The 23,185-nt window shown below is 55.7% G+C and overlaps 2 protein-coding genes across 14 annotated transcripts; both read left to right on the top strand.

Moving 5' to 3' along the window:
- The first annotated feature begins 1,385 nt into the window (after positions 1–1,385).
- ADAM33 (ADAM metallopeptidase domain 33) lies at positions 1,386–18,072 on the top strand. Of its 13 annotated transcripts, none has more exons than XM_070472362.1 (22): positions 1,386–1,534; positions 3,699–3,778; positions 6,045–6,121; positions 9,119–9,194; positions 9,387–9,463; positions 9,551–9,740; positions 10,005–10,070; positions 10,161–10,232; positions 10,392–10,558; positions 10,642–10,726; positions 10,814–10,956; positions 11,466–11,643; positions 11,756–11,851; positions 12,084–12,279; positions 12,424–12,532; positions 12,614–12,812; positions 12,889–12,984; positions 13,068–13,176; positions 13,265–13,412; positions 14,627–14,718; positions 14,900–14,974; positions 15,215–18,072. In XM_070472362.1, exons 1-21 carry the CDS (start codon positions 1,435–1,437, stop codon positions 14,935–14,937), a joined length of 2,394 nt encoding a protein of 797 aa, XP_070328463.1. In that variant the 5' UTR covers positions 1,386–1,434; the 3' UTR covers positions 14,938–14,974; positions 15,215–18,072. The 13 variants fall into 13 exon arrangements, with proteins under 13 accessions (XP_070328463.1, XP_070328458.1, XP_020732727.2 ...); XM_070472357.1 differs by having other exon boundaries at positions 9,348–9,463; XM_020877068.2 differs by having other exon boundaries at positions 9,116–9,194; positions 11,756–11,845; positions 12,907–12,984.
- Positions 18,073–19,882: 1,810 nt separating this feature from the next.
- On the top strand, positions 19,883–22,787 carry GFRA4 (GDNF family receptor alpha 4). The gene is given in 8 exon segments (XM_070471817.1): positions 19,883–19,886; positions 20,355–20,403; positions 20,646–21,006; positions 21,008–21,042; positions 21,139–21,248; positions 21,329–21,463; positions 22,017–22,108; positions 22,269–22,787. Coding segments are annotated over 8 exon segments (867 nt in total). The 3' UTR covers positions 22,350–22,787.
- Positions 22,788–23,185: the final 398 nt, after the last annotated feature.

Here is a 23,185-nt window from a genome sequence, read left to right as displayed (position 1 = left end):
ATTTTTATTGTGTGTAATAACGTTAATTTTAAAATCCAAAGTAATAATAATAGAATAGTAGTAATAATCATAAGAATAGTGTTGATGTGGACTTCCCTGGTGGTCCAGTTCCTAAGACTCCCCATTTCCACTGCAGGCGGCACAGGGGTTCCATCCCTGGTCAGGAACTAAGATCCCACATGCTGCTGCAGTATGCACATGCTCCCCCCCTCCTCCTGCAGAAAAGAAAAAAGAAAAGAAAAAAAAAATAGTGTTAATAAGATCTCTGATAAGAAGGATCTTCAAGGCATGTTAACTGGGGGGGAGGGGGGGGAAGGTGCAAAAAATGTTTAAAAAGAGGGGGAAAAATGTTTGTATTGTCTTGGACACACAGTAAAATAATCAAAAAGCCTATACAAGAAGGTAATAACAGCTTTCTGTTGGAGGGATGTGGTCTGAGGCGATGCGCTGTTCCCTGTACTTCCCACCATACTTCTTGATGTTTGAATCAGGCCAGCATAGGTTACCCTCCCCACCACAACTCTTACTAACTGAATTTTGAATTCTCAAAAACAATCCATTTGCTTAGAAGTTAACATTCCTTGCTATCAGAACACATGCTGCTCGCTATCCAGATTTATTACTCAGTAAACAAACTTTTTAAAACAAGAACCAAATGTTAACGAGGCCCAAAGGGAGTGTGGGAGTCTACTGCTTTGTGCCATTCTTCGCGCCCTGCCCGCCTCCCCCCATCTGCCACCACCAGGGACAAAGGGCTGCCCCACTCTCCGCCTGCCTGTCCTGCTGCCTTGTCTGTGCGGGGCCGGGAACCCCGGGCCCGGGGCCTCCACTAGTCCAGCCTCCACCCGCGCGCCTCGGCGGGCAGGGGCTGGGGTCCCTGTGGCACAGAGGTTAGCTTGGGGCCGTGGCCGCAGCTGCCTGTCGCGGTCACCCGGGCCACTCTGGGCAGGACTGGTGGCAAGGTGAGGACTAAGGTCTGCTCCGAAAGACCACAGAGGAGGGCGCTTCTCGAGCAGACCGAGCAGCCACAGGTGGCCTCTAGCACTGTCTCTGCTTCCCCGCTCGGATTCTCAAAAACCCTTGGGGGTCCCTGCCCCATCTCACTTCCTATCCCCACGAGTAGCGGGCTCTCTGAGACCTAAGGTGCGGGCCGGCTCGGCAGGGTCTCGCAAGCTGGGACCGCACAGATTCCCGCCCCCGGCCCTCCGAGGTCTAGGGGGATGGATCTGGCTCCCCGAGGGCACACGCCGCCGGCCTGGGGTCAGGACGGATGGGCGGCGATGGTGGCAGGGGCAGGCGGGGCTCCGCGCGGGGTCCCGCGAGGAGGGGGTGCGAGCGGGAGGGCCGGCTGTATAGGGCGTGGGTCGGCGGCGATCCAGCCGGGGTGGAGCCGGGAGCCGGGAGCCGCAGCGACGACGCTGCGCGCTCAGAGCTATGCGTCCGGGGTCTCCGGGAGCTCGAGGGTCCCCCACGTTGGGGCTGCTGCTGCTACTGGGACTACCGTGGCCGGTGTGGGGGACGGGGGAGTTTCAAGGTGAGTGAGAAGTGCCCCCAGGGTCAGGGGAGGCACTGTCGGGATGGAGGTTCAGAAATCCCCGGGAATCCCGCGGGCCAGGACAGGCCCTGGGGAGGGATTGGGAAAGTCTCCATAGGAAATGCCCAGGGACTGTCAACTGTAGTTAGGCTGACATCTCGCCCCCAGATGCCCTGTGCCAATGGTTAAGCAGAGTGGCAGGGCCCCTTCCCCTCTGAGCACACCCAAGCTCCTCTGGATTCTCTGCTCTGGCCCCATCTGCCAGTGTGAAGGTCCCCGGACCTCCATTTCCAGCGGTGCTCGGTCCTCCAGGAAGCCCCAGACCACTGGTGCCCTGGAGTCCCTGCTGTGGCCTCACACTAAGGGACTAGCTGTGGCCTCCACACTCCTGCATCATCCCGCGTTCACTGCCTCATCCCCGGGGCTCTGGGGCAGTGTGTATACTGTTTATACTGTTGCCTTGTTTGGTTAGATAGCAACTGCTTCAAACAGGAGGTGCCTGATAGCAGGGCCCCGAGGGAAGTCTCTAGCTCTGTCTCTTCTCAGAGTGACCCCTCCAAACTCTGTGAGATGGGGTTGACAAAAATCTCTCCTGCACATCAAGTGCCTGACCAGGGGGCAAGAAGGGGACGGCAGCCTTGGGTTCCAGAGCACTGTGCAGGGGCTAGGGGTGTCACAGTGAGGGGCACAGCGCTAGGATCCTGCTGTGTTCTGGGATGTGCGTGGGGAGGGACAACAGCCCTCAGGCCTTGGGCATGGTCCACAGGCATTCCAGTGCTCCTGCATTAGCCTGAGGTCTGGGGACGATGAAGGAACCCCGGGAGGAATGAAGAGGGGCTCTGTGCTCCCCAACACCACACTGACTCCTGTTTCCACTCCCATCCACCTAGTCATCACAGTTCCGTCTCTGCCTCCTTGCCCCCATCAAGGTACCAAGGGCCAAAGTGTGTGTGCAGGGCCAGGAGAGAGCCCCCAACCCACACTCACACGTGCACCCCTTCCCCTCTCCCCCTTGGGAAGCCCAGGGCCAGTTGGATCTAGTTAAATCCTCTCTGGCCTGAGACCCCCACCATGGCTCACATACATGCACTCAGACCCCTCCCTGCACTAGCCCTTCAGCCTGCATTCCAAGGTCCTGCACTTCCCTACCCCCACCCCCATCTCCTTGATGGCAACTGCTGATCCACTCAAGGACTTGGCAGAGGGAGACTTCCTGGAGCTGCTGCTATCCCAGGTCTTTGATGATGGGGTCTAGAGGAGGAGATGGAGAAGGAGAAAGGAGTTGAGGTGGTCTGGCAGGAGCTGAGCCACTTCCACAGGCAGCCATCTCAGCCTGGTCGGCACTGGGGGCAGGGCTGGGGTGGGTTTGGGAAGCGGTCAGTTCTGGGAGCTAGGCTTCCCCAGGGATTGAGTGCCAGAGGGGCGGGAAGGTTGCCTGCAAGTTCTGGGCAGCCTAAGGTCTGATTCCTTCAGGGCGGGTGTGGGTGTGGTGAGAGTTTCTGGGGCCCACTAGGGGGGACTGGGAGCATTCCAGGGGAGCATTCCAGGCGCCTTCTAAGTAATGCTTGGCTCCGGGAGCCCCCTTAAGCATTCCCAGCCTGGGAGCACTCAGGTTCTGACTCCAGAACAACCCCCCACCCCCACTCACAAAGGGGGATTCTGGGCCAGGGTCCCTGGAAGCCCTGCTCCTAGCACAAAGCCCCAGGGGAAGCTCTGGGCAACATCTGGTTGTTGTTTTTCTCAGATGGTGGCAGAGAAACAGGCATCCTCTCTTCACAGATCTCTCACCCTAAAAGCATTTGCTGCCCCATCTAAAAATGCCCAAAGCTGCCTCCCATTTCCTTTACCTTCTGTTTTGGGAGCCTTGGTCTCTTCTTTGTGATCTTTGATCTCCGTTTTCCCCTCCCAAGATCATTAGAGTTCCCGAGTCCCCAGCTGAGTTCTTCCCAGACTCCTCTCTCTTCTGCCTCCCTGGCAGCTCCTGGGTTCCAAGGATGCCCTATGAATAGTCACCCTTCTCCGGGCTAAACCTTTGAGTATTGAAGATGAAGTGTCCTGTTCCTGCCTGCTGACATCCTCTAACTCTATCCCTGTGTTGTCTCCAACTTCCCTCTGTCCCTCTGTCCCTCTGTCCCTCTTACCTTCTGTTCTGTCCTCACCCCAGGAAACACCCTTGGAAAGCCAGTCATTCTGCACTGGAGCCTAGATGGACGACCCCAGCGCATGGTCACCCTGGAGGAACCGGTCAGTACCAGGCCATTCCTTCCCGTGTAGAGGCCCAGAGTCTCTCGGCCCCTTTGCCCCTCCCCAGATTTCAGCATGGCAGTTTTGCTAGGGTCCCTAGATTTCCAGAGTCCTTTAGGCCCCTCCCCAAAGGTTTGGCAGGTGGGGGTGGGAGACATCTAGATGGAGAGAGGTTGCACATATGGAAGTCATTTTCCAGTTTCCTCTCCCCCACCTCCTCCCTAACTCTCTCTTTCCAGTATTATTCAGGCGGCCCCCATCCCATCAGGCAGAGGTGTAGCCGGAGTTCGTGGGGCCTGAAGTTTTTCAGGGATCTTCTTAAGAAAACAGCAAAATACCTTCTTTTTGCAAAGTGACACTGTATGCACTGCTGTCCTCGCCAGGACCCTGTCATTTAGGGGCCTGAAACTTCAACCTTACTGACTCACACAGGGTCTACTTCTGCCCTTAGATGCAAGCCCACCCTGTTTTGTTTCTTATGGATGCTCTACCCCAGTCTCCTCCCAACAGTCATCCATCACACACTTCCAGAATAACCTTGTCCCCATCTGTATGTGCCACGGAGCCCAACATCCTTTGTGTGCCCATTTCACAGAGGGGCAGACTGAAGCCCAGAAAATGTGCAGAAACTGCTCAAGGTCACTCAGCTCTTTAACCCATAAGCCTGAGGCCTGCTAAGGTCTGAAAAACTTCAAACCATTGGCCAATGTCCCCCACGCCTTGAGGGGCCTATTCATCCTGAATTATCAGGAAAGAGAGGACAACCCACTGTTCAAGCCTGCAAGAAGAGCACTGCCATGAAGGCCAGGGCGCCCCCAGGGCCAGCACCGCTCAATCTAGGGCCCTCCCTGGGTCCCCCAGACCCTCAGGGCCTCAATTCAAGTGATCAGCATGGTGCTGGCCTGAGATTTGAAACTGTTCCTCACATGCTGGGGCCACTCTGACTGTAGACCTGCTTCTGGGCCTGGCCTGGGATGTGACCAAACAGGAGGGGAATGCCAGAGGGGCTTTGCTTTTCCCACTGTCTCTGTCCCTGGGAAGCCTGCCAAGATGAGGACAGCAGACAGCGTGGCAGGCAGTCGTGTCCTTGAGGCAAGAAACACCTCCATTTCAGGTTGGAGATGGAGCGCATGGTGAGTGGTAGGGTCACCGGAGGGGAGAAATGAGGACAGCAGGGGCCGCAGAGAACAGAAGGAGGGATGGGAGGGGGGCAAGGGGATGCTTCCTATCTGGACGGACTGCCTCCTTTCCCTAGTGCAGACCTTTCTCCAATAAAACAAGTGGCATTCCGGCCACATGAGCTCATGCTCGGGGCGTGGGGGTGGGGGTGGGGGGCTTTAGGCTGGGGGAAGGGACCATTTGCTCCCCACCTGCAGAGGAAGGGCCCCCCCAACAAGACTCTGAGCCTCTTGGCCTGAGGCCCAGGACAGTGCATTGTGGGATAAGAGGGAAGGGCCAGCCAGGGTGAAGGCCAGCATTCCAAAGACACAGCCGCTCTTCAGGAGGCTCCCAGCTCGCTCCAACTCTGGGCCCCCAGCCAGGCTGAGTGGACAAAGAGGGGCAGATGGGGTACTCCCACAGGGTGGAAGCCGCAAAGAAGGTAGGGGGAAGGAGAGATGGGCAGGCTGGCTCCGGCTCCCCCTCCTGACATCCAGCCGAGAAGAAAGCCAGTGTTCTTCTCTTGGCCTGGGTTGTGGGTCAGGGTTTACTTTTCAGGCTCAGGGAGGCAGGTGTGAGGTGAGCCTGCTGGGGGTGTAGGAAAATTTGGTGGTGGGGGGAGGAGTTTGTCAGCATTGGAGGTGGAGGTACTAAGTCTGAATCCTACAGGGAGTGAAAGGAGAGGTTGTGAGGAGCCCCAAGCCGTGGCTCCCCCACTCTCCAGCATCAACATCTTCAGGACCACGCTGTCCTCCTTGTGTGGAGGAAGCCTTCTGGGCATGAAAGAGGAGGGAAGGCCAGAAGAGCCCAGGGCCGTCAGGCAAGGAAAGGCATCTTTCCGAAACCCTTCATCTCTCCATGGAGGATGCTGAGTGAACCTAGAAGGCTCTATCAAATGGCTGCTGTTAGAACAGACATTCTGAGTTTGGGAACATCTTTGCATGTTCGCATCCCGCACCCACCCACACCCACCATGGCGAGTGGAGGTCTTCTGCCCCGTGCTCTCCCCGTGAACTCCCTTGTCAGCTACCTCTATATTCCTCCTGCTCCCTGGCAGGCAGAGGGCCTGGATGCCCACCCTCTCAGCCCGATACTCCTTCTTGCCCAGGTCCCAAAGCTAGAAGTGAGGCTGGTGGCCTTGGAGGCTGAAGGTCAGGAGCTCCTGCTAGAGCTGGAGAAGAATCAGTGAGTACCAGGTTGGGGAAAGAGCTGGGAGCCAAGAAATGCCCCTCTCTCTGGGGAAGGATCACTGCTGGGGGCAGGGACTGATGGGATCCCCAGAGGGAGGCTGGATGGGGTGAGAGCCCAGAGGAGGAGCAGGTGACAGGGAGAGTCAAATGCTGGCCCACGACTGGCTCCCTCGAGACTGAAATGGGTTATTGAGACTGGATTCGCTGTGGGGCATATCTCTCATCCCAGCCCCCAAAACATCTTGTCAGCTTCCTGCCACGAATGAGTGAGCATCACCTGCTGGGTGCTCATAGGGTGTGCTGAGTCAAAAGAGAATCCAAGATGGATTCCAAGAATGGGCATGCTAGAAAGATAAAGACCATTACAGTATACTAACACATATATATGGACTTTAGAAAGATGGTAACGATAACCCTATATGCAAAACAGAAAAAGAGACTCAGATGTATAGAACAGACTTGTGGACACTGGGAGAAGGCGAGGGTGGGATGTTTCAAGAGAACAGCATTGAAACATGTATATTATCTAGGGTGAAACAGATCACCAGCCCAGGTTGGGTGCATGAGACAAGTGCTCAGGGCCTGGTGCACTGGGAAGACCCAGAGGGATCGGGTGGAGAGGGAGGTGGGAGGGGGGACTGGGATGGGGAATACATGTAAATCCATGGCTAATTCATTTCAATGTATGACAAAAACTACTGTAATGATGTAAAGTAATTAGCCTAAAAAAAAAAAAATTTCCTCTTGTTAAAAAAAAAAAAAAAAACTATTTAAAAAAAAAAAAAAAAAAAAAGAATGGGCAGGTGGTCCAGAAGGCGGGAATGCCAGGCACAAAAGTACAGTGGCTACAAAGGTCAAGGCACATTCAGGAGTCCTGGCAGAACCAGATCACAGAAGGCCATTTTGGTGCTGAGATAGTGCAAACCCAAAGATTTTGAGCTGTTGAATGAACAAGCAGAGCTGGGCTGGGTGAAGTGAGTTTCTAAGATGGAGAGTGGGTTCTTGAAACCATCTAGATTGTATTATCAACCTCTCACATTTATCAAGGGCATGTTTCATCACAGGCACTGTTCTGAGCATCCTTCATACACATTTCTTATTTGCCCCCATGCAGTGAGAACAAACTCAGGTTCCACCATGCCTAACTGTAGTTTCTCTGGGGTTCAATATCCCCATGTGTTAAAAGAGGTGATCACATCACCTCCTCCCTAGGTTTGAGTATGTGCGTGGAGTTGGGGAGCAAAGCTGGAGGAGGGGGAAAAACTGGAGAGTGGAGAAGCAGGCATCACAAGTCTTTGGGGGCAGTTTTGGGGTAAAGAGGCCAAGGTGGAGAGGGATGGAGGATTTTCTTCAAAGAGAAATTGACTTGTGGTTGATCCATCTTGGTGGGAAGGATGCTGGTGAGGTGAAGCCTGAAGATGAAATCATTACTTGAGTGGGGTCTGGAGAAGGAGAGGAGGAGGATCCCTGCTCACACGGGCGGGATCTGCAGGTGTGATTTCTATTTTCTCTGGAAATAAGGGGTGAGCCTCAGTGAAAGACAGCTGGGGAGATATGTAGGACCTGGGAGCCTGAGGAGATTTGAAGGAACTTTGAGTGGGAGGAGGTGCCCCAGAGCAAGGGTCTCCAACCTCTAGGATTTAATGCCTGATGATCTAAGGTGGAGCTGATGTAATAATAGAAATAAATAATAGAAATAAAGCTTATGTAATAATAGAAATAAATATAAATAGAATAATGTAAATAATAGAAATAAATAAAAATAGAATAGAAATAATAGCAATACAATAAATGTAATGCACTTGAATCATCCCCACACCATCCCACCCCTACCAACCCCACCCCATCCCCATCCATGGAAGAATTGTCCTCCATGAAACCGGTCTCTGGTGCCAAAAATGGTGGGGACTTCTGGGCTAGAGGTTTGTCCAGATATCCAACAAGGATAGGCAGCAGCCAGGGCCACCTAAGGAGTTCACACTTCTTGGCTCCAAGGTCCACCTTCTTGGCAGTGTTTCCTGATTCTTCTCCTGCCCCATCTCTCTAGTACCCCTGACCTGTGGATCCAGCTGCCTGCCACAGGTCCCATGAGAACCACAAACTTTCCCCTGTTCCTGCTCCTCCCTGGTGCTCCCCACACTCCCATTTCCACATCTAAGCAATTACCAAGACTCCTTCCTGACCTTCACCTTGCTCCCTTTTGCCCAAGATTTTTCAGAGCTAAGCAATGCACCGTCACTCCTTTCCTTTCTCTAAGAGACTCCTTGAAAGTGAAAGTCGCTCAGCCGTGTCTGACTCTTCGGGACCCCATGGCCTATACAGTCCATGGAATTCTTGAGGCCAGAATACTGGAGTGGGTAGGCTTTCCCTTCTCCAGGGAATCTTCCCAATCCAGAGATCAAACCCAGGTCTCCCACATGACAAGCAGATTCTTTACCAGCTGAGCTAAGAGGGAAGCCCATATAAGACACACCTTGGCTGCTTCTTCAGTGCTAGCCCTGTGCCTCACTCATCAGTTCAGTTCAGTTCAGTTCAGTCACTCAGTCGTGTCTGACTCTTTGCCACCCCATGGACTGCAGCATGCCAGGCCTCCCTGTCCATCACCAACTCCTGGAGTTTACTCAAATTCATGCCAATTGAGTCGGTGATGCCATCCAACCATCTCATCCTCTTCTCCCGCCTTCAATCTTTCCTAGCATCAGGGGCTTTTCAAATGAGTCAGTTCTTCGCATCAGGTGGCCAAAATATTGTAGTTTCAGCTTCAGCATCAGTCCTTCCAATGAATAGTCAGGACTGATTTCCTTTAGGATGGACTGGTTGAATCTCCTAGGGACTCTCAAGAGTCTTTTCCAACACCACAGTTCAAAACCATCAAAAGACATTACATTACTTTGCCTCACTCATAGAGCTACTCAATTAGCATTTAAGGAGGAAGACCAGAGGGTGAGGCAGGGCTGGATTAGGTAATTTCTGCAACACCCCCTCCCAGCAGGCTGCTGGCCCCAGGATACACAGAAACCCACTACAGCCCAGATGGGTGGCCAGTAGTGCTGTTCCCCAACCACAAGGTGAGATGTTTCCAAGGGCCCTGAGGACAGGGTGACGAGTGCTGGGGACGCACCCCTGGGGGCCTCTCCACCGTTTTCCCCTTCTCCTCCTGTTCTAAGGAGAAGCCGGAGCTAGTCCCCCACCACGCTTTCTTTCTTGTCCCTCCACTTCAGCCCTGGCTGAGATTTGGGGCTGGGTCCTTTGCTCTCCAGGATCACTGCCACTACCATGGGCATGTGAGGGGCTTCCCGGACTCCTGGGTGGTCCTCAGCATCTGCTCTGGGATGAGGTGAGGAGTTCTCGGGGAGGAGGCTGGGCCTGGGGCTAGGGAAAGATGTCCCCTGACTGCCCTCCCCTGCACCCCTTTGCACCCTAGGGGCCTGATCACACTCAGCAGCAATGCCAGCTATTATGTGCATCCCTGGCCAGCTGGGGACTCCAAGGACTTCTTGACCCATAGGATCTTCCGGGTGGAGCAGATGTTCAGCGCGAAAGGAGCCTGTGGCCATGGGGACCCAAGGGACAAAAGGGACATGACCGACCTTTCGTGTGCCACCCAGATCAGGGTCAGGGGCATGGGCAGGGGTGGGAATGGAGTATCCAAAGCCCTTTAAAATCAGAAGAGACAGGAACAGTGCAGCCCCAACTTAGGGCGTCCTGTACTGATATTTTTATTTGGGAAGCTGAAGGAACAAATTCTAGCAAAAATATTTTAGAGTTAACTTTGTGCTGTCTGAGAACTGGGGTTGGTGGTCAGGGTTCAAGCCCAGCAGCCTGCCACTCAGGATCACCATTGCCACCCCCACCCCCCCACCCCCACCCCCATCCAGGAGAGGCGGGAGTCCTTCCAAAGTCCGAGGTACCTGGAGCTGTACCTAGTGGCCGACCACACCCTGGTGAGAGGAGCCCCCAGGGGGTTGGAGAGCCTGGCTGGGGCCAGTTCAGCCTATCGTCCCACCGCCGCCGCCGTATCTCTGCCTCTCTAGTTTTTGACTCAGCATCGGAACTTGAACCACGTCAAGCAGCGTCTTCTGGAGGTGGCCAATTATGTGGATCAGGTTGGGTCGGCAGGGAGAGAGCCCTTCTGGGGGTGACTGCGACGGGGCAGACTTGGAGATACGGAGAGGGGACGGAGGGGAGAAAAAAGGGGTGCTCCCATGGAGAAGCCCAGGCTCCAAGGCGGTGCTCTCCTTCAGCCTGCTCCCCTGCGCCCGCAGATTCTCAGGACTTTGGACATTCAGGTGGTGCTGACTGGCCTGGAAGTGTGGACCGAGCAGGACCAGAGCCGCGTCACGCCAGACGCGAATGCCACGCTCTGGGCCTTCCTGCAGTGGCGCCGGGGGCTGTGGGCGCGGCGGCCACATGACTCCGCTCAGCTGCTCACGTGGGTGCCACCTACCCCGACGCGGTCCCGGCCGGGCGGCTCGGACTCCCGGCCCGCCCGTTCATGCCACGCTCCGCTCTCAGGGGCCAAGCTTTCCGCGGCGCCACAGTGGGCCTGGCGCCCGTCGAGGGCATGTGCCTCGCGGAGAGCTCTGGAGGCGTGACCACCGTGAGCATCACCTGGTACTGAAGCGGGAGGAGAGGTGCTGGGGGGTGGTCCTCGCAGCCCGCGTTGACCGTAGCCACGCCCTCCCAGGACCACTCGGAATTCTCCATGGGTGCTGCGGCCACCATGGCCCACGAGATAGGCCACAGCCTCGGCCTCAGCCACGACCCCCACGGCTGCTGCGCGGAGGCAGCGGTGGAGCAGGGCGGCTGCGTGATGGCGGCGGCTACTGGGTATCCGCGCTGGGTCGCGGTGCGTGGGTGCGGGGATGCGGGGGCGGGGCTGCCGGGCGGGACCTGGGCCTTCCCCTGCTGACTTTCTGTGGGAGAAATGGTTATCCCTGTTTCCTCCTTGAAATCGGGATGATAGTAACAGTTCCCGCCCTAAAGCAGGCAAAGTGGATTCCCATGATGTGATAAATTATTTTCGGAACAACCTTTGGAGGTGACTCCAACCCCGGGAAGAGTGGCGCTGGGTCGGGATTTGACCTTGGGTCCTGGGCTGCTTGCTCCTGGCGTCACACCCTCCTGCCTCGCGCTCGCTGTGTGACTTTGCGCGAGTTACTTACCCTCTCTGGGTTCTGCCTCTAGAGAATTCGAGCTGTCTCTCGCGCAGGCGGTGTCTGCGCATCTACCGGCTGCTTGGTCAAGCACCAGTGTGCTGGGGCGTGGGGGGGCATTGGAGACACGCAGGGGTTGGCGGTGGTGGTCCCCGCACGCCCGACGCCCTCCCCCGCCCGTAGGCACCCGTTCCCGCGCGTGTTTAGCGCTTGCAGCCGCCGCCAGCTGCGCGCCTTCTTCCGAAAGGGAGGGGGCGCTTGCCTCTCCAACGCGCCGGACTCCGGGCTCCTGGTGCCGCAGGCGCGCTGCGGGAACGGCTTTGTAGAAAAGGGCGAGGAGTGCGATTGCGGCGCCGGCCAGGTGGGGTCCGCAAGACCAGCCCCGGGGGACCAAACTGGCTCCCGCCCGCCCCCTCCCCGGAGGTCTGGGGGCTGCACCCTCACCTGGTCTCTCCTCGCCTTTCCGGCTCCAGGAGTGCCCCGGCTCCTGCTGCCTTGCCCACAACTGCTCGCTGCGTGCGGGGGCCCAGTGCACCCACGGCGGCTGCTGCGCACACTGCCTGGTGAGGGTATGGGAGGCTCCGGGGTGAGGGTGGGGGGCACTTGGGAGCCGGCCTCTTGGTCTTGGCTAATTGGAGCCCTCGGGTTCCCTTGTGGGTGCTGGCACTGCTCTGTGCATGGGTTCTCCTTAACTTCCCCACCGGGCTCTCCCGTGTCCGACTGGCGCTCTCTAGAAGTGAATCTCTGTTCGTTTTCTCTCTATGCCTCGCCACCTTCCCTTCACCCGGGTCACCTGCGTAGCTGAAGCCGGCGGGCACGCCATGCCGCCCGGCTGCGGGCGACTGTGACCTCCCTGAATTCTGCACCGGAGCCTCCCCTTATTGCCCGCCGGACGTTTACCTACTGGACGGCTCGCCCTGCGCCAGAGGCCGCGGCTACTGCCGGGACGGCGCGTGTCCCACGCTGGAGCAGCAGTGCCAGCAGCTCTGGGGGCCTGGTGAGCCCAGGAGCGCGCGCTCCGCCCCCATCCGCAGTTCTGCGCTGCTTGGTGCTCTAGGGGAGGTGGGCGGGGAGGGAAACTGAGGCAGAAGGGGCGTGGCTCCAGGCTGGGCTGTCCCCAGTCCGGCCCCTGCTTCCTCAGGCTCGCGTCCAGCCCCGGAGGCTTGCTTCCAGGTCGTGAACTCCGCGGGAGACGCCCAGGGGAACTGCGGCCAGCAGGGAGACGGCAGCTTCGTACCCTGTGCGCAGAGGTGGGGAGCGGAGGGAAGGGAAGCTGGGGAAGAGGGTATGGAGAAACACCACTTGGTTTGACCACCTCCGCTTCTCCCTAGGGATGCGCAGTGTGGGAAACTGCAGTGCCAGGGCGGGGAGCAGAGCGCACTGGTGCCACACGCGGTTCCGGTGGACTCCACCGTACACCTGGGCAGCCGCGAGGTGACTTGCAGGGGAGCTTCCGTGCAGCCCGGAGCCCAGCTAGACCTGCCTGACTTGGGCCTGGTAGAGGCAGGCACCCAGTGTGGACCTAGAATGGTGAGCCCTGCCCACCCAAGCCCTCGCTGCCACTTGAGTCCCATGGGTCAAAGCCTCACTCTCCCTCACTGCCCAGTGCCCTCACTGCCCACAGGTGTGCCAGGAAAGGCGCTGCCAGAACACTACCTTCCAAGAGCTGGAGCTCTGCCTGATGACCTGCCACGGCCGTGGGGTGAGTGGCCCGAAAGGTGTGTGGGGGTTGACCCTGGGAGTCCGCAATCTCATGGGACCCTCCTTTTCTCTTTTCCTCTGCAGGTTTGCAATAGTAACCGTAATTGCCACTGTGCTCCAGGCTGGGCTCCGCCTTCCTGTGACAAGCCAGGGTTGGGCGGTAGTGTGGACAGTGGTCCTGTGCGCCCTCAAAGTGCGCCCACGGGTGTAGGGGGAGGGAGGGCAGGTGGGGAGGAGCCACGTGGAGCACTCAGGACTCAGACGTACCCTGTCCTCCGCAGACCGGGACACCTTCACGCTGGCGGTGATCCTTAGCTCTGTGCTCCCTCTGCTCCCCGGGGCTGGCCTGGCCTGGTGCTGCTGCCGGCAGCCAGGACTCTGTCTCCAACAACGCTTCTGGGGCTCAAGGAGGGACCTCATGTGCAGGGGGTAGGCACTGAGCTCTAAGGTTCTGCTCCGCAGAGCTCTGCTGGACCTGGCGTAGCTGGGGTGGGGTCTGTTGCCCTCAGGGGCAGAGAGGCAGGCAGAAGCAATGGAAAGAAGCCTTGAGCAGAAGGCCCCAGTGGTCTTCCAGTGAAGCCAAAGGTGTAGGTCCATGCAGGGCTCCCACGGGTCCCATTACTGTGCTTCAGTACCCCTTTCCATGTCTCCTGTTTCTCCCACCAAGAGGCTGCTTTATCCTTGGCTTTACTCTGTTTTTCCACCAGCTCAGAGTGCAACTCCTGCTCCACTGTGCTCTTCAAGGCCTCTCCAGTTTCTCTCTCATGAACTTTCAGCCCTCTGACATTTCCTCTGCCTAAATCTCTGCTGTTACCGCCTTCAAGTTCCCAAATGCTGGGGCCAACACACCTTTACTTTCATTGTCACTGGGCAGCTATGGTGCTGCCCCTAACACAGAGCTCCATGACCTGGGGTGAGGGCCACATGATACCAAGTATTGTCAGTCTAGGGCTGCCTCCTCACTGGGTGTGGGGCAAGGCAGGCCCCCTTTGACCACATCTGACACAGCCTGGCCTTGGGAACATTCTGGGAAAAATGAGGGAGAGGGCATGGTTTGGACTGGAGATGGGAATACAGGGCATCCCAAACAGGAGCAGGGCACAGCTGAAAGGCCTTGACATAAGAGTGTTGATTGTGGGTCTGTGAGCAGAGGATCAAGGTGGTCAGAGCTTTGTATGTCATCACTGGGGGCTTATAGGAGGCAGCGACTACATGTCATCACCTGGTAAAGTATTGAGACTATTGTTTCAAAGAGATATCAAAGGAAGTGGTAAGGCCCTGGAAGATGAGGTGTGAGCAGCTGAGCATAACTGAGTCATGGAGGGCAGCAGGGCCACCCAAGAGCAAGGAGCACAGACACGGGTACCACTGGGAGAGGAAATCCATCCCTCTTTGGGACCTGAGTGACATCAACAGCTGGAAGATGTTGGGGTGTGCCAGAGTTTGGGAAAAATGTCAGGGTTGCAGAGAGAAAGTGTCCAAGGCCCTGGGAAGCATAAGTCTCTAGGGTTCCCCTCAGGAGAGAGCAGGAAGTGAGCTGGAGAGAGTGGCCTGGGTGTAAGCATCTACCGCAGCGAAGCAGCCCCAGGGTGCCATGCTAATGGTCGCTATCTCAGTCTCCCGGTCTCTAACCCACTTCCCAGATCCAAAGATGGCCCACGCAGAGGCCACCTTCTGGGCAGCATCCACCCAATGGAGTTAGGCCTGACAGCCCCTCGAGAGCCCCAGCCCTTGGGTGAGTGAGGCACAGTAGGAGATGGGGAGGGAGGGGAAGGGATGGGCTCTTGTCTCTCTTTCCAGCCGGGCCCCTCCTCTCCACCTAGCACCCAATCACCTTGAGCCCTGTGCCCCACCCTGCACCAGGGACTCTTGCCACCTTTGTTCACAGCACTCTTCCCCCACCTGTTGCTTCCCAGACCTTGAGAACTCTGCTAGAACCCAACAGCCACCTTGAGAAGCCGGTTCCTCATAGCCCTGCTTGTACCCCTAAGGTAGGTGGGGCCCTCCCCCTCCCGTAGTTCATTTATCCTCCTCTAGCTCCTCATCTCACAGTCCCTGACTCGGAGGTTTTTGAACTTGTACATTATGGAAATGAGACAGACCTTGTGGAGAAGCTGTTGTCTGAGGCCAGTTGCTGGAGGTCCTGGGATGGGAGGAAGAAGTTCTATGGTTTTCCCTGAGGGAGGAGAAAGGGTCCCAGCCCTTCCCTGGAACCTCCACTTCATTCTCAGCAGGTAGAGTCCAAAAGCCAAGATCCTGTCTCTGGTGAAGTGACTCCTGACATGAGAAGACTTAAGGACAGGTGGCTACTGACTGCCACTCCAAGGAACTCGGACCCTCAGGGGAACAGCCAGCAACTCAGCTGACTTCTTGCACCTTCAGGCAGCTTCAAAATTTCTTCCCTGAATTACTGCCATACCACCTACTCCAAGACCCTGGAACCTCATCAGAATTTGCACAGTGCTGTCCCCAGTCCTCAGGGCTGTGGGATCCTCTTAGAGTACACCTTCCAGCATAAGCAAGAATCCATCCATCCAGGAGTGAAGGCCATGTAGTCACTGACCTCCTGTCACTAGGGGGCGCTGGGTCAGGCTGGGCACCCAGAGAGGCCTCTGTCCCAGGAGTCTGGTGTTGGTGTGCAGTCCCCGTCGCCTCCGACTCTTTGCAACCCCATGGACTGCAGCACCCTTGGCCTCCCTGTCCCTCACCACCTCCTGGAGTTTGCCTAAGTTCATGTCCATTGCATTGGTGATGCCATCCAGTCATCTTATCCTCTGATGCCCTCTTCTCCTGCCCTTGATCTTTCCCAGCATCAGGGACTTTTCCAATGAGTCATCTGTTCCCATCAGATGACCAAAATACTGGAGCTTCAGCTTCAGCATCAGTCCTTCCAGTGAATATTCAGGATTGATCTCCCTTAAGATTGACTGGTTTGATCTCTTTGCAGTCCAAGTGTTTTCTCCAACACCACAGCTTGAAGGCATCAATTCTTTGGCACTCTGACTTCTTTATGGTCCAGCTCTCACAACCATACATGACCACTGGGAAGACCATAGCGCTGACTATACAGGCCTTTGTCAGCAGAGTAATGTCTCTGCTTTTCAACACACTGTCTAGGTTTGTCATAGCTTTCCTGCCAAGAAGCAATCATCTTTCCGATTTCATGGCTGCAGTCACTGTCCAGTACAATGCAGTTTAGTTCAGTCACCTGAATGGAACTGTATAAAAGGAGTCTGTTACTCAGACTTTATTCAGACCTAGCTCTTAGGAGGGCAGTGACTGCTGGGCCAGAAGCCTGGACTCCAGGGGCCCTATATTTCAGACTGAATCCACTTCCCTGGAACCTGACCCCTGCAAAACAAACAAAATCCTTGGGACTTCCCTTTCTGCATCCTGTTCTCTCTTGTCCTTCAGATGCATCCTCCACCCCACCCCATTCCTAGTCCTCAGGTGAGATTTTAGAGGAGCACGGGACTGCTGCAGTCCCCTCACTTTGGATGTTAATCAACCCCTCCTCCACTGCATGGGAGGGAACAAAGGAAGCCATTTTGGAGAGGACTTCAAAGAAGTCAGAAGAAAGCCATGTTGCCCTTGACCCTCTGTGAGTCTCCTCTGTCTGTAAATTCAATACCATGGGACTCCCTGAGGGTGACAAAGGGTGGTGTCTGAATGACAGCCAGGCCCCAGAAGTACAAGGATGGTGTTACCTTGCTTGAATGATCCCTTGGCTCCACCTCTCCTGCCTCCCATGGACACTCGTAGCAGCCATTTACTCTCTCCCCTTGCTTCATGCAAGAGTTGCTTAGTGAGCTTCTTTATCAGCTAGATATTGCTATCTAACAAAACCACCTCAAAACTTAGTAGCTTAAAACAATAACCAATTCTGTGAGTTGGCAGATTAGGTTGAACTCAGCTGCTGGTTTGATTGGTTTCAACTCACCTCACTTATACATTTGCAGTCAACTGTTGGCCACTGCTTTTGGGGTTGGCTGGCTTTTGGGTAGGGAGATGGGGAGAGTGGGCTCTGTGTCTCTCATTTCTCTAAGAGGTTAGCCCAGGCCTGTTCACAAACAGCTGGGGAGGGTTCTAAGAGAGCAGAACCCAGATTAGAGTGAAACAAGGGAGGCACTTACCTTGAGCACAAAAAAAGGAATCAAGATAAATAATATTTTAATGTAATATTCTGTACAGATCAAAATTAGTACAAAGTCCACGATGAGCAAAACAACAAAATTTTAAGACAGGGTCAGTTACCATACCAAGGCTTTTAGGAAACTGAAACAAACAAACAAAAAATCTGTAGTTGTGTTCTTGAGACAAGTACCTTACTCACTTCGTCCTTCTGCAGGAAGGAAGAAGCTTGCCAGGCTTCTTGAGAGTCCATGGCAGGCACGTTTTACTTCCATAACATTCTGTTGGTCCAAGCAAGTCATAGGATTCCAGGGGTGGGGAGGTAAACTCCACCTTTACTCCAGGGAGGAGCAGCAAAATCACATTTCAGAAGATGTGAAGAATTGGAAAATGTTTGCAATCACTTGCTGGCAGCAGAGTTGCAGCCTCAAGGCTCAGGCCTTGCTTTCACTCTGCCAGTTAAAGGCGCTGAATGAGAGTGTTTGCTAAAGCCCCCTCCTAGGTTCTCTGTGGGATTCTGATTCATAGAGATGACAGAGCAACGACACACAGAGGTTAGTGCCATTGAAAGTTTTTATTGCTTACAGTTCCCTCAAGAAGGGGGGCACCCACTGAGCTGAGTCAGATAGGGAAGCACCCAGTTTGTAAAGAAAGACTCAGGAACTGCCAGATTGGAAGAAACTAAGGCAACACTGACCACTAAGTGCATCATGGGATTCTGGATGGGATCTTGAAACAGACAAAGGACATAAGTGGGAAGACTGGGGAAATGCAAAGGGATTTACAGTTAAGTGTCTTGTACCAACGTTAATTTCCTTGTTTTAATAATTGTACTATGGTCAGGTAAGATGGTGATGTTAGGGGAAACTGGGTGAAGGATATAAAGGGAGCACTAGCATTTTTGCAGTGTTGTAACTTTTCTGTAAGTCTAAATATCAGCTAATAAAAAGTTATAAAAGGAGAAGAATTATGTTGTTTCATAAATTTAATAGTTTAGTATGGGAGAGACAAGGTCAAGTGGCTCCCAGATCTATCTGAAGGTGCTGCCTGGGTGGGGACTCAGTGAGGGCGGGAATCATTCCCAATGCAAAGGCTCCTCCCACCAGAGGAATAGTCAGCATAGACACCTAGGTTTCCATCACTGCGACCCAGGGGTGCTGGGAAGGAGGCACCTGTCTGACAGGGACTCTGTCTCCAGTCGTCTGCTCCTGTTTGCTGCCCAGCATGGCCAGCTGCTTGGTAACTGCACTGCTCTTGCTACTGCTTCTAGGTGAGTGGCTGCCTCCCCCCGGACCTCTGAACCTTAGCTTCTCTGTCCCTGATCCTCCTTAATCCTCAAGAAAAACGTGGGCGCACAAGAAAGTGATTCTAGGAAAAGCCAAAATGCAGGAAGAGGCACCAGTGTTCCACCTGTGCTTGAGGTCTGAGGACACACAAACAGCACCCTGCCTCCAGCTTTTGGGTCCCATGGAGCCATGGCCTCCCAAATCTCACCTTGGTAACTTTGCCCCAGGAACTTTCTTTTTCCTATTGCCTGCCCTCCCACCTCTATTACCCTTCTCCCAGACCCAGCCCTCCACCTTCAGTCTTGCAACTTCACACTGATTCCTTGCCTTGCATCCTCAATGTTTCCATGCCATGCATCTGCTGTTCCAACCACCTGGACTATCCCTCCCCAACTTGGGGCATCATGGAGGGAGGGGGTCACTTTACCAGGTGGTGTAGGGTGGGGAGACTGGAGAAGGTGAAGGAGACCTTGGAGCTGAGATGTGCTATTTTGAGGGGTGCTCCTGATGGAGGGAAACAGGTAAGCAAAGAACAGAAATGGCACCAAGACCATAGGAGACACTAGGAGCTGATGTGTGTGGCCGAGGCCTGGGAATGTGAAGGCTTGGCTGGGAGAGAAGGGCAATGTGTGTCTGCTGCTCTGAAGTCCTGAAAGGAAGGGAAGGAGCTTGGAGCAGGGCAGAGGAGACAGAAAGGAAAGACCAATGCCAGAGGGGGCCCTGCTCCCAGATCGGAGGTAGGAAATACCCCACTATACACACACACACTCAGAAATGAATGGGTGCTGAGCCAGGCTGGGAAACTTCCCTCAGACTTTGGGGCCCGAAGGCTTCTCATCTGAGGAAGGCTCCTGGAAGCAGAGAGAACCGAGGGGCAGGGGTAGCCTGGTTTTGGTGCTCTAGGGGAAGGGGCTGCCAAATTCCTGCAGAGACTCTAGCTTGGCTGGATTGATTTTTATTTTAAAAAATTTATTTGTTTTTGGTTGTGCTGGGTCTTTGTTGCCACACGCAGGCTTTCTCTAGTTGTGGCGAGTAGGGGCTACTCTTCTCTTGCGGTGCACGGGCTCAGTAGTTGTGGCAGGTGCAATCTTTTCAGGACCAGGGATAGAATCCTTGTACCCTGCACTGGCAGATGGATTCTTATCCACTGGACCACCAGAGAAGTCCCTGGCTGGATATAGATGCCCATGGCATTTAGTGCCCATGGCACTTCCAGACAAAGCTCACCCTCTGCCCAACAAACCCCTGGTATGTGACTGGGCTGTATCAGGCACACTCTGTCCACAGTGGAGTTCCCTATGGCTAAGGACTGAACCCCATGGCCTGCCATCTAGGACTTCTCTCGAATCCACACCCCATAGCCAGGACTAAATGGCTCTAGTACCTGAGCCCTTGCCAGGAATCCCTCTTTTACTTGGCTGGTGGAGAGGAGAGAGGCCAGGGAGAAGCCAAAGTCCATCCAGATGGGGCAGCACCGGTTAGATGGGTAAGAAGGGAGCAGTAGAAGAGGATGGAGGGGGAAGATGCAGAGGCAGGAGGATGCGGTCAAGAAGGAAGGGAACCAGAAAACTATAGGTCGCTCCAAGGGTCTCCAAGGGAGAAGGGAAAGGAGGGGCATCTGACAAGTCAGACGTCCAGGCATGTCAAAGAAAGGAAGAGGAGCAGCCACCGTGCTCAGTGCCATGTCTTTACATTAATTCTATTTTTATGATTTATTTTTGGCTGCGCTGGGTCTTCCTTGCTGTGCCGGAAGCTTTCTCTAGTTGCCGTGGGCAGGCTTCTCTTATTGCGGAGCATAGGCTCTAGTGCGCTCAGGGGCTCAGCAACTGCGGCTCCGGTCGAGACATAGCTGCTCTGGGGCATGTGGGATCCTCTTAACCTCTGGACCTCGGCGCCATTTCTGATACGTCTCCATTAGCCAGGTCACCCAAAGCCTCGCTGTTTTCTGTGTCAGGTGGGGCCCAGGACAATGGGAAGAATCTCAAGGACCCCTCTTTGGATGGGTGAGGGGTGGCGCCTGGGGAGGGTGGGTCTCAGCTTTCGGGGGAGGCCAGCCAGGCCCAGCCTCGACGCTCCGCATCCACCGCAGACGTGCTGCAGGAATGCCCAGAGGCCGTTGCTGCCCATCCCCGCAACGGCAGGCCAGTCAGTGCCAGTCGCTAACGCTTCTGGGTCACATTCTGCCCACCTCGAGTTTTGAGCATCCCGCATCTTCTGAGGCCCTGACCCAGAGGCGGGGGTGAAGTGTCTGTGGGGGGCACACCAACAACCGCAGCCTACCCGCCTCTCCAACAGGATCGCGGAGCTCTGTAGCACCGAATCCATGCGTGGACGCGGCCGACGCGTGCACCGCCGACGAGCGGTGCCATCGGCTGCGCACCGCGTACGTGGCGCAGTGCTTGGGTCGCGCCGCGCCGGGGGGCTGCCCCCGCGCCCGCTGCCGCCGCGCCCTGCGCCACTTCTTCGCCCGCGGGCCGCCCGCGCTTACCCATGCACTGCTCTTCTGCCCTTGCGGCGGCCCCGCGTGCGCAGAGCGTCGGCGCCAGACCTTCGTGCCCTCCTGCGCTTTCTCAGGGCCTGGCCCAGCGCCACCTTCCTGCCTCAGGGCCCTTAGACGCCTGCGAGCACAGCCGGATCTGCAGGTGCCGGAAGAGGTGGAAGAGGGAGGGGGCGGAACGCGCGGGCGGGGGTCGGAGCCGCTCGTCGCCCACTCACCGCCTTCCGGCCGCGCGGCGCAGGCCCCGCCTCCTGGCCTTCCAGGCCTCCTGCGCGACCACAGCCAGCAGCCCTGACGGCTGCCTCCAAGGCCAGGCCCCCAGCTGCCTGCGCGCCTACGCCGGCCTCGTGGGTATGCACCGCCCAGAGGGGATCTCCCGGGGATGCCTCCGCCTGGATGGGCCGATTACCCTGCTTTCGGGGTCTCTCCAGGCACAGCCATCACGCCCAACTACGTGGACAACGCAAGCGCGCGCGTGGAACCCTGGTGCGACTGCAGAGCCAGCGGAAATCGGCGTGAGGAGTGCGAAGTCTTCCGGGGGCTCTTTACGAGGAACCGCTGCTTGGGTGAGGGGCCCGGGAGGGGCAGGACTCCAGTCGGCCCTTACTGCCGCATCCCGATGTCCCTGGCTGGCGGTGAGCAAACTGAGGCCCGTAGCGGAAGCCACCACGCAGACCCACTTCCTTGCTTCTGCCACTTCTGAGGAGGTTCCATCCTCCAAACACAGCCAACTCCCCCCATTAATAGTCTTGCCTTTCGAATCTGAATAGCTGGGTGGTTCGCTGACCAGTCTAGGAGTTAGGGAATCTAAGTTTGAAGCCTAACCCTGCCACTTACTAGCTGAGAGTTAGTTAACTCCTCTAAGCCTTTTTATGTTCATCTGTAAAATGGGGGTGATAATTGTCATGCTTCCCTAAGGAGAGAAGACTGCAGTTTGTAAGGCACTCTTAACACAGCTGTGTTTAGCATCATCCATCCTGAAAGCCTTGCAGACGTCCTCTTTTCCCACATCTGCCTGGGGAGGACCCATGCAGGATGCCAAGGGTCTCAGTTTGGCCTTGAGGAGCTGGGCCCTGTGCTAGGTTTTCTCAGCCAAGCCCACCCTGCATCCCTCCACAGAGAGTGCCATACAGACCTTTGACGGTGGGTGGGCCCCAATCCTACGTAACCAACTGGACTCCCACCAGGACCCTGAGCAGAGTCTCCTGCAGGTAGGTGCAGACAGGGGATGGTGAGCTGGCAGCCCCCGCACTGCCTCCTTCCATGGCAAGTGGGCCTAGTTGGAGGCATGAATGCCCTGGAAGGGTGGGGGTGGTAGAGAGCAGAACCCAGCTTCTTTCTCAGGTCCACACTCTGCTCCCACCTGCCAAGGTGTCTACTGCAGATGCACCCCTGGAGGGGAGCTCCCTGCTCTCCATGCTTCTTGTTCTGGCTCTCCAGTCCCTGTTCTGACTTGGACAGCAGACCTTGGACAACTGTCCCACCCTGCCTGGGATATTGGGCCTCATTAGTGGCCTGCTGCCCCACTGAAAAGGGACTGGCTTGTCTGCTAAGCTGGCCTACTGCTCTTGCTCTACTGCTCTTTGCAGATCTGGACACTTTTTATCATGCTCTAAGGCATACATCTGAACAGACTTGTAAAAATTCCCTCTGGTACTGCAGCATTTTATGGCATCCTCCTAGTTAGGCACCACCCATCATGATAAACACTTGCACCCCATAACTAACATTGGCAGATTGCTTCCTGTCCTTGCTGTGCTGCTTGTTGGACACCACCTTGAGTGAGAATCCAGTTCCCTGCATTGCACGGGCCATATAGCCATCTTCCCTGTGGTTCAGCCTAGCACTAGGACTGACATCCATAACTCAATAAATCCATGTGCACTGCGACTGGCCCTGTTGTCGTGTGGTCTATGTTCTGGGAGCCGGGAGACCAAGGTCAGCTGCAGGGTGAGCCTCTGCTGGCCTCTGTGACCTTGGATGGCCTCAGAACCTCTCCAGGCATCATCTTCTCAGGACCTGTGGATGCTGAACTGAATCAACTATCAGGTCCGGTGCCAGGGATTTTGGTTACTTGTTTATTCTTTCATTCTCTGCTAGTCATCAGATAAAGAAACTACATTTCCCTTGCAGTTAGGGGGTGGTCGGTGACACAGTTCTAGCCAGTGAGTGAAATTCACAGATAAGGCTTCCAGGAGAGCTCTTTAAAAAGGAACAGACCTCCTGACTGGGGCCCTTCAGCCTCTGGCCTCAGCTCTTCCCTCTTCTTACCCAGAACTTGGAGGCGA

This window comes from Odocoileus virginianus, chromosome 9, assembly GCF_023699985.2.
Source record: "Odocoileus virginianus isolate 20LAN1187 ecotype Illinois chromosome 9, Ovbor_1.2, whole genome shotgun sequence".
Classification (NCBI taxonomy): domain Eukaryota; kingdom Metazoa; phylum Chordata; class Mammalia; order Artiodactyla; family Cervidae; genus Odocoileus; species Odocoileus virginianus.
This window is presented reverse-complemented; position numbering and strand designations above follow the sequence as displayed.